Below are 15,059 nucleotides of genomic sequence, written 5' to 3' on the forward strand. Positions count from 1 at the left end.
GATGAGTGTTTTTCAGCTCCATACGTAAATGTTCACTGCATGGGAAGAAAAACAACATAGTTTAGTATTTTATATTCCCATACCACATCAATTCTCAATAGTCTAGAATTTTATAGCTAAAAATCTGGATATGTGGGTCAATTTTAAAATTATAGTGTAATCCTGCTGTATGGAAAACAGTATGATTCATTCAAGCGATGAGTCGGGCGCGCATCCATATGCGTGTGTGCGTGCGTGTGTGTGTCTTTGTTTGATGTTGAATGAATGAATGTGTCTTTGTGTTTATGTATTGCAAAGTTAGTGCCCATGGGCACAAGGACGTCAAGTTGCATGTTTAAGTGAATTTAAGTGAAGTGCTTGTATGTGTATAAGAAAACATTTGATTCTCAAGTAATATATATTTACAACATATCATCTGCCAGTAATACGTCTAAAATGTAGGTGGATTTTTTTATTAACGCAGTATTTCTGATAATGATGTATGTGCGAGCAGAAAGAGGTAATTGGGCGATGCACTAAACATCAGTTAAGCTCATGAAGAAAATTCCTGAAAATGTACATGACACTTTCTTAAAGGGTAAGCCTGCCAAGAAACATGTTCCGAGGGTATGGCATGCCATATGAAACAACGTGTTGAGAGAAACAACTTTTAATAATATAAAAATGGCCATTGCAAGAAGAGGATATAGGTGCAACAGGCAAACCAGAAATTCTAATGGTTAAAGTCTCTATAACGCTCAAAATCAACGAAAATTTCGTAAAGTATTTCGTTAAATAAAGTTAACATCTAAACAATCAGTGTTCTTTATAGCAATAGCCACACTTTCAACGCTAGATGCGGTATGATTACATAGATTTTTGTAGATACAAAATGCTCGTTTTTATTTATTTGTGACACAATTAATTCCGATTTAATTTCCCGCGAATATATCTATTCATACGACACACGAACACCATGTTAGTGTTCTTGTGTCGTATGAATAGATATCGTTGCGGGGAATTAAAATGGAAAAACAACGAGCATTTTGTATCTACAAACATCTATTTTACCAGACCACATCTGGCGTTGAAATTTCGGCAATTGTCATAAGGAACACTGATTTGTAATTGGTTAAGTTAATTTTACGAAATATTATACGAAATTTTCGTTGATTTTGAGTAGTAATGCTACTTTAATAGTTTGAGTTTAAATATTTGCAGAAGGATAGAAGAAGACCTGAAAGAAATCATCAATGCCAGTTTGATGAATAACACAAAGAAGAAAAGTGGGAAATGATTAGTGAATATACTAAGGATGAAGCAATTATTCGGAGAACGCTGACAGAATATATTGGTCCGTTGGATCCAAGAAGGCATCCATCCAATCTAGTTAACATTGTGACTGGATCAATGGCATCAAACTCTGCTGATTTTGATCAAGCAATAGATATGTGTAAAAACCAAATAACATTATTTGTAACCTCGTGTCCGGACAATTTTTATGGGTCAAAATCTTAAAAGGATGAACCCCACGTTGTTTTTAGGGAGAGCATAGTTGAGTTGCAGAAACCAAATTGTATGGCATCAATCTGATTAATTCAAAAATGATGTGCTTACAAGCTAGTACTAGGGTAGTTGACATTTACCATATACTAAGCCGTGAAATGGCTCGAGTATCTACTGCCATGTTTACTGAAAGAGGGAAACATAGAATAGGACAAAACAAATCAATGTTAAAGTAACAGTACAAAGTAGAAGTTAATATGAGCCACACATTCATAACCAATTCATCTGTTTAGAAATAAATGGATCTCCTGTCCCGTTTATAAAACTTTCGTTATTGATCATCACCAGTGAAGGAGTGAGCGATAATAGACATTCGCAAACCTGCCAAAAAAGCATAGAAATATCGCGACCGACTTGCTCTTCGCTCATGCTATATCAAATTGCGAAACGGAGGCTGGACATTTTTGTATCAGTTAGGTTTAAGTTATTACGATGCTGAACGCATTCAGCTCATTAAGACTGTTAAGCGATAGGACAGTTGTGAAGGAATCGACCAGGTCTGTCTTAGCATGCTATGGAAAGCCTTATACAAAAAATGTGCTTGTCGAAAAGTTCAAGTTTACATAATTCAATATAAAAATGAACAGCAAAAAAACATGCCGTTAGACTTACTATGTCGAAAGGATAGGATATGTTGAGACTTGCAGTTTATTGTGCTATGTAATTGTTGGTATGAAAAACAAAACATGTGAACTGAACTTATCGTTACAGAAGAACACCATTCTTTGCTAGGCATCTCACAGCATGAGCGTAACAGATTCACATACTCTTTTATAACATGATGTCTGAAGGATGCGACCTTTTTATCCACAAAGGTTGAATACTACGTATTTTGGTATTTCCATTTATACAGTATTTGTTTTTTTAAATAACCGCAGTGTATTAAAAAAAACAACAACAAACATTTGTCTAAGGTGCTGGACACAAAGATATTTTTATTGTTCTTCAACCGTCTGGATTATGTCGATATGTTCATTTTGTACGATACTCTGAACATGTAATATTGCCATTTATTTGATTATAGACTTATTGAACAATTGCTACTAAATTGTATTGTTTGTACATATTCATTATTCTTATGTAAAACTTGAATATAACTTTGGCTTAAGCAGCTTTTTTCGGGCAGCCATCTTGATTCTGGCAGCTATTTCGGATGCCATCTTCATCTTTTTGTTCACTATGACTTTGCACTCCTTTAATTTTATATAATATGTATAGCAATATCAAAATGATATTTTAATACACACAATAATGCATTTCTATACCTTAAACAAAATAAGACTTAAACTGGCAGCGATCTTACACGTCATCTTTAATAACTCATAACTCTCAATTATGCCCGCCCGGAATCATGTGGATATTAGAAACATCTATCCAAACATTAACCACTTTAAAATTTTCTATACAGCTCAATGCCGGGTCTAGCAAAAATGGCCACTTTTCTGCCGGAAAAAGTAAAAATTAAGAATGTTCTAGTTTTAAAAATGAACTTCTTAAATTAACTTTTTCTGAACTCTTTAACAGTACACGCCGATGTTTAAAAATTATCTAACCTGACATCTGTATTTAGTGCATTGTGTGTTATTGTTGCTTTACACCCTGATACCTTGCACATCTTCTAGTAATTCAATCGTAAGAAGTTTAGAATTCGATTTCATACAAACATCCACCACAAAGACGATCTGTTGATTGTGAAATCTTTTGATTTATCAAAACGCGAATTAACTCAATAGCTCCCGACTATAGATCCTGGAGATGAATGTGTGAAGTGTTAGTTTAACACTTCCTTTTAATCTCGTTTTGGTTTAATTTTGTAAGGCATTTCATCAACAGCTGCCACGCATTGTTCTCTTTTCTTTTGTATGCATGCACGCATCGTTTTACATAAGAACTAAAGTTACATTATGGATCATACAATCTACTTGAGCCGATCAGACACATATAACTTCTGTTAAGCGAGAGCACATGTTAAGTATTATAAATTGAACGATTCAAATACATACATAGTTATACATGAAATTATATAGACAAAAAGCAACAAAATTAAAATATTTACTACCACATATAAATACTAGAACCGAAATGAAAGCCCCAAGAAAACCATACAACACACAGAAGTAATCATTCGTCGGACATTCTGAAAATGTATAGGAACATAAAAAGCAGTTGATCAACATAAACTAAACGAAACAAAACCCAATTCAGATAGCTTATCTATTTAAAATGTTTTCTAGAAATGATAAAACCTCAGTTTAATGAGTCATAAACCGCTGATACGTTTCCAGAAATAGGAGAACTACTGCCGCTAATAACAAAAACGATTCTGTTTATTTAGTATGACAAGATGCCTTTGTCTTAAGCGTTCGTAGCCAACTATCTAATTTTAATAGCAAAAACTATTTTCGGTTGTATGTAAAATTGGTTCTGTTTTATGTGTAATGTAAGAAAATTATGATGGGAGGTATTGGACATAATTTTATTATCTTGCAACATAGCTATTTTAATCGTGTTGAGAAATGCATGATTACAGATTAAGCCTTAGGTGTTTTATTATTAAAGTTCACGGTTCCGTAAGAAAATATATTTGTTTTTTATGTGGTTTTAAAAGGTGAGATATTGTAAAATCAAAATACGTACATTAAATACTAGTTAATGGCATTTATTTACATACAACAACGTCGTATCATTTTCATTTTAGTATTTTCGTGGTGTCACGCTTAATGATGTAAAGAAACTGGTCTTCATATTGAATATTTATAAGCACACTATCATAATGTGAAGCCGGTATTGTTATATTTAATTGTTAAATGAATGGTGCATTAGCAAATAGCACTCGTAGAAAATTTTGTTTATTTATGAAGACTGAATTCTTCAAAGCAACTATAAACGATTTGAATGTCTTTTACCAGTACACCAAGTTGAACGAGGAATGTAAAATACCTGATATGTATTTCTATTGATGGTACAACAATCAAATTTGTTGACTTCAATGAAAGTCATAACCGCCAAGTTTAAGCCGATGCCGACACATTTACTTTATCCTCCTCGCCGGATAAACGTTTGTTTTTTTCTACTCATCGTGTACGTTTTATCCTACTCACCGTGTACGTTTTATTCTACTCATCGTGTACGTTTTATCCTACTCACCGTGTACGTTTTATCCTACTCACCGTGTACGTGTTATCCTACTCATCGTGTACGTTTTATTCTACTCATCATGTTCGTTTCATTCTACTCATCGTCTACGTTTTATTTTACTTATCTTGTACGTGTTATTCTGTTCATCGTCTACGTTTTCTTCTTCTCATCGTGTATGTTTTATTCTGCTCATCGTCTGCGTTTAGTTCTACTCATTGTCTACGTTGTTTTCTACTCATCCTCTACGTATTATTTTACTCATCCCGTACGTTTTATTCTGCTCATCGTCATTGTTTTATTCTACTCATTGCGTACGTTTTATTCTACTCATCGTCTACGTTTTATTCTACTTATTGTGTATATTTTATTCTACTCATCGTCTACGCTTTATTCTACTCATCGTGTACGTTTATTTTGCTCATCGTCTACGTTTTATTCTACTAATTGTGTACGTTGTATTATACGTATCGTGTACGTTTTGATCTATGCATCGTTTACATTTTATTCTACTCATTGTGTACGTTTTATCCTTCTCATCGAGTACGTTTAACCATACGCATCTTGTTCGTTTTATTCTACTCATTGTGTACGTTTTTATCCTACTCATTGTGTACATTTTATTCTACTCATCGTGTACGTTTCATTATACTCATCGTCTACGTTTTATTCTACTCATCGTGCATGTATTATCCTAGATATCATGCACGTTTTATCCTACTCATGGTATACGTTTCTGAAACTTTCATCTTTCTCATCGTGTTTTTTTCGTTTTAACTACTCACCGTGTACGTTTTATCCTACTCATCGTGTACGTTTTAGTCTACTCATCGTGTACGTTTTAGTCTACTCATCGTGTACGTTTTAGTCTACTCATCGTGTACGTTTTATTCTACTCATTGTGGACGTTTTAGTCTACTCATCGTCTACGTTTCATTTCACTTATCGTCTACGTTTAATTCTACTCACTGTGTACGTTTTATCCCACTCATCGTGCACGTTTTATTCTACTCATCATCTACGTTTTTTTTTACTCATCGTGTACGTTTTATCCTACTAATTGAGTACGTTTTATATTACTCATTGTGTACGCTTTATTCTACTTATCGTCGACGTTTTATTCTATTCATAGTGTACGTTTTATTCTACTTATCATCTACGTTGTATTCTACTCATCGTCTACGTTTTATTCTACTCATTGCATACGTTTTATTCTACTCATTGGGTACGTTTTATTCTACTCATCGTCTACGTTTTATTCTACTCATTGCATACGTCTTATTTTACTCATTCTGTACGTTTTATTCTACTCATCGTGTGCGTTTTGTTTTGCTCATCCTCTACGTTTTAATGCACTCCTCTTCTACGTTTTATTCTACTCATCGTTTACGTTTTATTCTACTCATCGTGTACGTTTTATTCTACTCATTGTGTACGTAATATTCTACTTATTGTGTACGTTTTATTCTACATAATGTGTACGTTTTATTGTACTCATCGTCTACGTTTTATGGTACGTATCGTCTACGTTTTTATTCTACCCATCGTCTACGTTTTATTCTACTAATCGCCTACGTTTTATTCTATTCATCGTGTACGTTTTATCCTACTCACCGTGAACGCTTCATCCTACTCATCGTTTTCGTTTTATAGTACATATTGTGTTCATTTTATCCCACTCATCGTGTATGTTTTAGATTACATATCGTGTACGTTTTATACAACTCATAGTGTACGTTTTAAACGAATTTATTGATTATTTCAATAGAATAGCCAACGAAGGCAATGTAAATTTTAATTCTTTTGACGCCGAAACATTTTTGAATGAATTTGAAAATAAACAAAACACACAACCGTCGTAACCCGAACTACATAATCCTATTTCGATAGAAAAGATAATAAAGGCAATAAAAAGATTGAATAACAATAAAGCGCATGCGAAGGAAAATATAATATATGAATACTTTTCAGAAACAATAAATGTGATTTCAAAGCCGTTATAAATATTATTCAATTACATAATGGATAAAAAGTGTTGTCCGCGCAGCTGGGCGTCCGGAGTTATCATACCAATATATAAACGTGGCGACATAATAGACCCAAATAACAATCGCGGAATTACGTTACCGGTAATTCATTTTTTGCCAAACTATTAACAAGTATATTAAATGAACGTCTGAAACAATGGGCGGAAACAAATCACATTTTAACAGATGCACAATGCGGCTTTAAACCAAACTGTAGCACAGTAGATGCAATATTTATTCTTAATGCCCTCATAGAAAGGCTGTTGCAGAATAAAGAACGAGAGCGCCGATAGCATTGAAAGTCTATTTGCAAGATACAGGGAAGTTTCTGCTGAAGTAAATGTTTAAGGATTAGTTGTCTGAATGAAAATGTACAAGGCTATCAAAAAGATGTTTTTTATGAAGTACAAGACTATTGCCAAGCAATAAAAGTCCCCTACCTCGCATGAAGCGTAAAGTCCCTTTGTTTTTAAGGGACGTAATTCTTTTAAGTTTGCCTTGTAGATGGTAATTTTCTAAAAATGAAAATAATGGAATCCCAATATTTCTAGGCACTCGCTTTTGCCCATAACAGAATTGTTTTACGAACGAAATTTGTTTTAGTTTCTAAGAACGTTTTTTTTCACGTAAAACGGTCGAAAAATTCACTCAAAATGGTGTTAGCAATGTTCTTGGAACAAAATATAAGAAAACAGTTTCTAAATGAAAAATTGTAAGAATTACGAAATACTATAATAAAAAACTATTTCGTCTGCCCAAAATCAGGGAATGCTCGGAAAGGACAACCGTTTCACATGTGATTTTGAAATGCGGAACACTGTAATATTGTTGTCATATTGACTACCTGAAGGCATATGTCCGTCATCAATCGCGGTTAGTTTTGGAGAAAAATGATTAATCTGGGCATCGACAGAAAACTCTTGACCTTTATTTTATCCATGTACAAAGAAGTTTTACAGGTAAAACACATGGGTAGTAACTGTGGTCTGTTTCAGCGGGGGAGGGGGGGGGGGGGGGGGGGTAACCTCGACCATATTGTGTTCACTCCACTCTTTATTAATGACATCGATTTAAGTCTGCATAATGTAATAAACGCCGGTTTGACATTAGATAACTGACGACGCGGTTTTATTTTCTGAAACACAAGAGGGTCTTGAGACTCATTATAGACTTTAGAAACCTTCTTTAATAAGTGGAATTTAGCAGTCAACATTAAAAAAAAACAAGGTCATGGTATTTCGAAAAGGTGGTTCAATCAGTAAAACATTATGATGAACTTATAAAGGTCAAGAACTAGAAATTGCGAAAAAATTAAATAACCGTGGAATTGTTATGTCAAGTGGTGGATTACTTATGTCCGCAACAAATGCACTATATGGCAAAGCATTAAAAGCAATGCATTCTTTGTTCAACCCAGGCTAACAAAAGATATGAAAGTACCAATACATATCATGATTTATTTGACGCATATGTATCATCCATTTTAAACTATAACTGGGAAGTTTGGGGATCCATCAAAGCGGAAATTATTGAGCAAGTTCACCGTAAATTTTGTAAAAGACCATTGAGCGCAAAACTGTCAACAAATTCATTATCGCTATATGCCGAAGTTGGTCGATTTCCCTTGCATTTCGACAGATATGTCAGGGTGGTTAAATAATTTATGAAATTAAATACTGTAAAACAGGGAAATTGTACACTTAAACAAGTTGCACTTTTACAGAGATTAGAAATTGAACGTAAAAATAATGCAAACGATTGGTCATCGAAAATACGGAACATTCTTAACTAAACCGCTTTAACCGATGGATGGCTATTCCCCGAATCTGTAAACTATGATCAATTTATCCCGTTAATCAATCAAAGCGCTGAAGGCACTGAATTTATTCGCTGTTGTATAATCTTAGACGCAACTCAGTTTTCAAAATTATGTTACAGCTTTTTATATCGCAAGTTTGAAATGTCCACAACCAATTCAAATTTATAAAGAGTGTGTCTTAAAGCACAGGTCGAGATGTGTTGTTGTTTTTTTCAAATAATTTATATAGCACAGGCTCATCTTATTTGACATGCATTAAGCCCCGTTTTCCCTGAAAGCAGCCAATATGTACAGATTTCAATGATAAACACTAGACTGGCAAAAGTGGTCTTACAAGCTGTTAAATACTTTTGAATACATTCACACTATGTAGTGTACCAGTGGGAACTATAAACAGGCAGATGCGGTGGTTAGAGCAGACGCTTTTAGCATTCGTCGTCTGCTTAATTTTACTGCAGTTATCCACACAGGCAGTCCCGGGTTACGGTTCCTAACGTAGTTAAGTCCATACTGATTTGCAAACGCTCACAAATAAAAACAGATTACGAGATCAGTATATCACTAACTTGAGTTCCAGTGTGACGTCATGTAGCTCAATGATCCTATATAAGGAACTTAAATGAGTATTTGTGAAAGATCATCGTATCTTTATACTGTTGAAAATAAAAGCATAGGAACGCTTTTGCTAAATTACGTTTGTCTTCTCACAAATTATCTATAGAAACGGGCAGACGCCAAAACATTGAAAGAGATCAACGCAAATGTATATTATGTAACCTAAATGACATCGAGAATGAATTTCAATTTGTTCTTAAAACTCCGTATTATAATGTTGTTAGGAATGCATTAATTCCAAAATATTATAGAATCCGGCAAAATATGTCCAAGTTTATTAAACTACTTAATAGTTAAAACAAAACTGTATTAAGAACGCTTGCCATGTTTAGTTTAAAATGCTTTAAAATAAGAGAAAATGTCATATATATATGTAGTATAAAAAATACATTTTTTACAAACAAATAAGATCAGAATTATGTAATTATTGCTACCAATTGTAAAACCATACGTATACCTTTGTGTGATCACTATGTATTGAACCAATCCTTGTGACATTCTCACGAAATCTGTATATTTACTCTTTATTTAGATTAACTGTTCTTTAAAATGATATATGTCTTGTGTTTACTTCAACGCATGCTGTTATTTTATATGTATGTTAATGACGATGACGTTCATATGCATAAGTCAAAAATAAACTATTCTGTTCTGTCCTGTTCTGTTTATCCTACATATCAAGTACGTTTTATCTTACTATCGGGTACGTTTTATCCTACATATCGTGCACGTTTTATTCTACTCATGGTATACGTTTCTGAAACTTTCATCTTTCTCATCGTGTTTTTTTTGTGTTTTATCCTACTCACCGTGTACGTTTTATCCTACTCATCGTGTACGTTTTATTCTACTCATCGTGTACGTTTTATCCCACTCATCGTGCATGTATTATCCTGCATATCATGTACGTTTTGATCTACTCATCGTGTACGTTTTATCCTACATATCGTGTACGTTTTATCCAACTCATCGATTACATTTAATCCTACTTATCGGGAACGTTGTATAAGCCTCACCGGGTGAGAAGTACGGCCACGTCATGGTGGTTGGGATGGTCGTCGTCCTTAAAGTTTATTTTCTTCTGGAACTTACAGAAACTGTTCAGCGTCTTGTCGGCATGGTAGGCAATCAGAAGGTCGTCCTGCAATAGCGAGGCGTAGAAAAACATGTTTAAGACCCATAGGATCAGGTTTAATATTTGTATTTTCGAGGATTGTATTTATATTTTTGCGATCAAAAGAACTTTCTTACAGTCTTGTTACAAGTTTGAAGAATCCGCAATTACGAGTAAGCTTATGATAATAAAAGAAATAAAACATAACCGAGTGGTATAAAAGCGCCTTCGTATTCATTTTTTGTAAAAAGATGATAATTCGTCAATGCTGATGATGAAATAAACTGTATTCGCAGGAACATGATTGGGTATTTAAGTGACACCAAGAGTGTCAAAAACATTGTATTAAATAGTTAAGCCAATAGTCCAACCAATTTTCATTATATTTCGAAATAATTATCATTTCTAGAATGTTAGCAACTAAGAATAAACTTGCATTGTTAATGCATTTAAAGACGTAAGTTATAATGTTTTTGCGCTTCACACAGCAATGACATTACATCACTTGACCCCACACTGACGAATGGATGCTATTCAGAACATAATGAAATTGTACCCATAACAAATGCACATATTAGTTACAAAATCGGCTATTCCCAGAGATTATATAGCAATATAAAATCTGAAGCTCTGCCAACTGAAGATAATGTAAACGATTGAAAAACTTACTTTTGAGCGAAATTGTGAGTTCATAGATAATCATATCTGCAATCTTAGAGATTGCAAAAAGAATCCAGTATACAAAAGAAATAATAGGAAGACAGCCACTGATTTTGCAAGTCAATTCTTCCCTATATTGGCATTGCTTGATTGGCGGGAAAAGTGCCCGACTGATTGACTGACTGATCAATTGATCAATCATTCGCTTGATTACTAGATTAATTGATTACATGATTACAATAAATTTAGATTGATGAATTGTATGATCGTTTGATTGCTTGTTAGATATATAATTTACATAATTATCGATTTATTGATATTTGTTACCGACTTCTCTCAGCATTATTTAGTCTTAAAGTGAAGTTATGGTTTTAAATCTTAAAATATGTAAACATTTTCATTTAAATTGCTACATCAGAGGTATTTCCTGCACGCAATGCTTCCCTGGTTCAATAGCGGGGTTATAAAGGACTTCCACTTGCCGTCTCAGGTTCATATAAAACACGTTGATATATCAGAATGATTATTCAACTGCACCACACCTGGCACTGGGGCAATTAATTATATAAGGAAAGTGATCGGTGTTTGTTACTAAGGCTCATTGGGTCATTGTCGACCTGAAATGGCTTGAAGTCAGCCGGGAGTGAATAGAAGCCGATTCATGTCACCCTGAGGTGACTAGAAGCCGATTGGGGCGTCGGTTTTTCAGGTTGACAATGACCAGATGAGCGTTACTTAGAGATAACAGAAAGGGAGGCAGGGGCAGCTCGCATGTACGCAAGCCACACTGGAAATAATTTTTCGAGAGGTTTTGTCTCATCTCGTATTTTCATTATAGCTGTAGGTCAATCATTGCAAAACTACGAAGATCATCATTGGCTGTGTTGAATAGTCAGGATATTATTAAAATTACATGAAAGGGTTGTGTGAGGTATATTTTTTAGAATTGTTAAAACTAACACAGACGATTCTGCAGGTGGTGATGCTGCTGTTGCTGATGATGACTGTGATGGTTATAAAAATGATAATGCTGGTGATATGATTATAATGATGGGAGGAGGAGAAGAGGAGGAGGAAGATGGGAGGAGGATTAGAGGCACTTCGAACCTTCTGTTGATGTTGCTGCTGCTGATGATGATGGAAGTGATGATTTGGCTGATTTCTATTATGCCGATGATGAAGACGGCTAGAAACACGACGAAAATTATGCTGCTGCTGCTGCTGCTGCTGATGATGATGATGATGACGACGACGACGACTACGACGACGAGGAAGACGATGATGATGATGGTGATGATGATGATGATGATGATGATGATGATGATGATGATGATGATGATGATGATGATGATGATGATGATGATGATGATGATGATGACGACGTCGATGACGATTAAGATTTTGTTGAAGGGAACGCTGCTGCTTCTGCTGCTATTGCTGATTATGATAATGATTATGAGGAAGAGGAGGAGGAGTAATATTGAGTAGCTATATATACCTGATCTTCCTCTACCAAGAGCAGCCGAACTAAGACGATATTGACTGAGTTTCCAATGCTTCCATCGTGGAACATCACTGACACCTGCAGAGGTATTGTGAGCATCGATCAGGCTAAATGTTGACATGTAGACGTTCAATGATCTTACTGTTTTTTAAGAAATGAATCAACAGCACCAACAACAGCAATACCAACATCATCACTTAAATATCACTTAAATAGGAATATACTTATAAAGAAAAGTAATTGAGTTATTTTTTACTGACCGTTATCAAAAATCATAAATTTATGTTATGAGTTATACAACATTTACGAATAAAGAATATAGGTTAAAGGCTACACTGCGAGCGTTTTCAAAGTTAAAACATGTATGTTCTCTAAATGACCTATCGTATACAAGTTATTTTGGTGAAATAAAATCGTCAACATGCAAGGATGTAACGACAGTTAACAAGTAAATATAATCAATATACTTTCTAAAATGATAAACACTCATACGTCAACATATAATTAATACAATAACCGTTGTTTATGTTTCTTTCCATTACAACTACACACAACTTTTGTCATGTAATGCAATAATCCAAAAACCATTCTTATTACCGCTGTTAATCGAACAGCATTCAACTCGAAGTCGTCGCAATTCTTTGGTGTATCAATATAAGGGTTAACGCCATTTATTTATTTATGCGATAAAGATATCCATGTTTATTGACGGATAAACACCGCAAAATCGCATCCAGCCAATTACACCAGGCGCCGCACTAGCCACCTACCATGTTCATGATACTGAGGACGTAGGTCTCTAGATGCTCGTTGTTGTGATATTTCACCATGCTAGGGTCCACCACAACCAACGTCTCAACGTAACGTTCAGTTGAGAAGGAACGCTTCCGGCGCCTGCGTGGCTTTAGCGTCTCGCGGCGTCGTACATGACGCTCCCAGCGCTCGCGCTGCGTTTTTTGCTTCTCAAATTCTGCGGAGCAAAGTAACTGCACTTAATTGGGGTGTTTTAATTGTGCTGACCGGCGCAAATAAATTCCGAAAATTCTCACATGTTGCTAAAAGTAACTTCTACATGTTTCCAAGCAGAGAAATGCAATTGAACAATTCTCACATATTTCGTACCAGGAAAATTATCAGTGATGCAATAAAATTAATGTTTTCTTATATAAAAAAATACTATCAAAACAATTCCCAAATGTTGCTAAAACACATTATCCACATCTTGCTGATCCAAGAAATGTGATTTCAACAATTCTTAAATGTTGCTGCCTGGAGAAAGATAATAAGAACAATTATCAAAGGATGCTGTAAAGGAATTAAATGACTGACATTTATTTTATACAAACGGATTTATCAATTTTCCGTTGTTGAAAAAATGTGTTTGCACGTTTTTTTGCAATAATGATATGTAAACATGCGGTGGTAGAGAAAACAGAAACTTGAATTAAAGATAAAACACGCCGGATGAACACATAATTGGCATCCTACTGAATAAACAATACTGATCAAAAACGGACAATATTATTTCAACAAGAAATTAAAAATGTAAAAGAAAAGTTAAGCTTATGTGAAACCGGTTAAAAGTGACGAAGTTTCATAAATGTATTTCTTTACGTCCAAAATGATATCTTTATAATAAACATTATGACTTGTTTTGCAATCGTATCACAATTACACCTACTATTTATTCCGCAAGATGGTTCGTCCACCGAATGTTCGCCCGGGTAGGTCAACCTCGCCGGAAGTGCTGACCGCCGATACAGAACGTGTCGATGACGCCCATCCGGCGCAAGTGTCTCGTTTTGAAGTGGCTCAATCAGATATTCGTCATCCGCTGTGCGGATAAATCCAGTCTGGAATCATGTTAAATATTAAAAACTTTGTTATAAAGAACTCATAGCCATAATGGTGCTAAGTATTCTTATTGAACCAAAGAAATACCCGACAAATTTTGATTTGATTAATATGCCTCAAGCTTCTAATAAGACAGTGTTTAGAACAACCAGTTTCAGTCCAAACAGGATCGGACGAACGAACACACGCGAACACACGGAGGCACAGCCCGATGACTTGTGTTTTGTGTGTCAGGTATACAGAGCTGTCTGCAATCGCAGTCGACTTTATAATGAACCATCATTTCGATCAGTTTAAAGATTAACCCCATACACTGCTTACTTCGTTAAACACATGTTTTAGAAATGAAATGAAATAGTATAGACCCATTTACTCAATCAAAACATAAACGCCCGCTAGTCTTTTGCAGTCGACTATATTTTTAACGCGAACTCGCAACATAATCATCACAATTATTATGTACGACATTTCAAAATAATTAGTTTACGTTTTTGCCTCGTTTATTCAATGGCAAAAATGTGAAATTTAATTGTGTTCCCATTTTTAAATAGCAGCTTTATGTACAATGAGTTCGGTGACAAAGTGAAAATGTGCAACATGTTTGTTTCAAATTTCTTGACATGTTGCCTTCACTGTGCCAGTAAATTACTGACCCATACTTCTATAAATGTTTTAGTATATGTTTTAACATTTAAAGTAACTATGATTCTGTGTTGTTTTCTACCGAAAAGTAGCCGATAAAATAACGTTCCGTAAACGGTTAATACTTAACACATCAGTGCCATC

General features: G+C 34.7%; 1 protein-coding gene across 5 annotated transcripts in view; it reads right to left on the reverse strand.

The window, feature by feature from the left end:
• The window catches only part of LOC127877715 (A disintegrin and metalloproteinase with thrombospondin motifs 7-like), a 150,748-nt gene that overhangs the window by 39,258 nt on the left and 96,431 nt on the right, over positions 1–15,059 (reverse strand). For all 5 annotated transcript variants that reach the window (XM_052423852.1, XM_052423848.1, XM_052423851.1 and 2 more), the window contains exons 3-6: positions 14,101–14,272; positions 13,190–13,389; positions 12,414–12,497; positions 10,158–10,282 (exon numbers count right to left, since the gene is read on the reverse strand). In XM_052423852.1, the coding sequence (XP_052279812.1) occupies positions 10,158–10,282; positions 12,414–12,497; positions 13,190–13,389; positions 14,101–14,272 (581 nt within the window). The remainder of the gene's footprint in view (positions 1–10,157; positions 10,283–12,413; positions 12,498–13,189; positions 13,390–14,100; positions 14,273–15,059) is intronic.

Source organism: Dreissena polymorpha, chromosome 4 (genome assembly GCF_020536995.1).
Source record: "Dreissena polymorpha isolate Duluth1 chromosome 4, UMN_Dpol_1.0, whole genome shotgun sequence".
NCBI lineage: Eukaryota > Metazoa > Mollusca > Bivalvia > Myida > Dreissenidae > Dreissena > Dreissena polymorpha.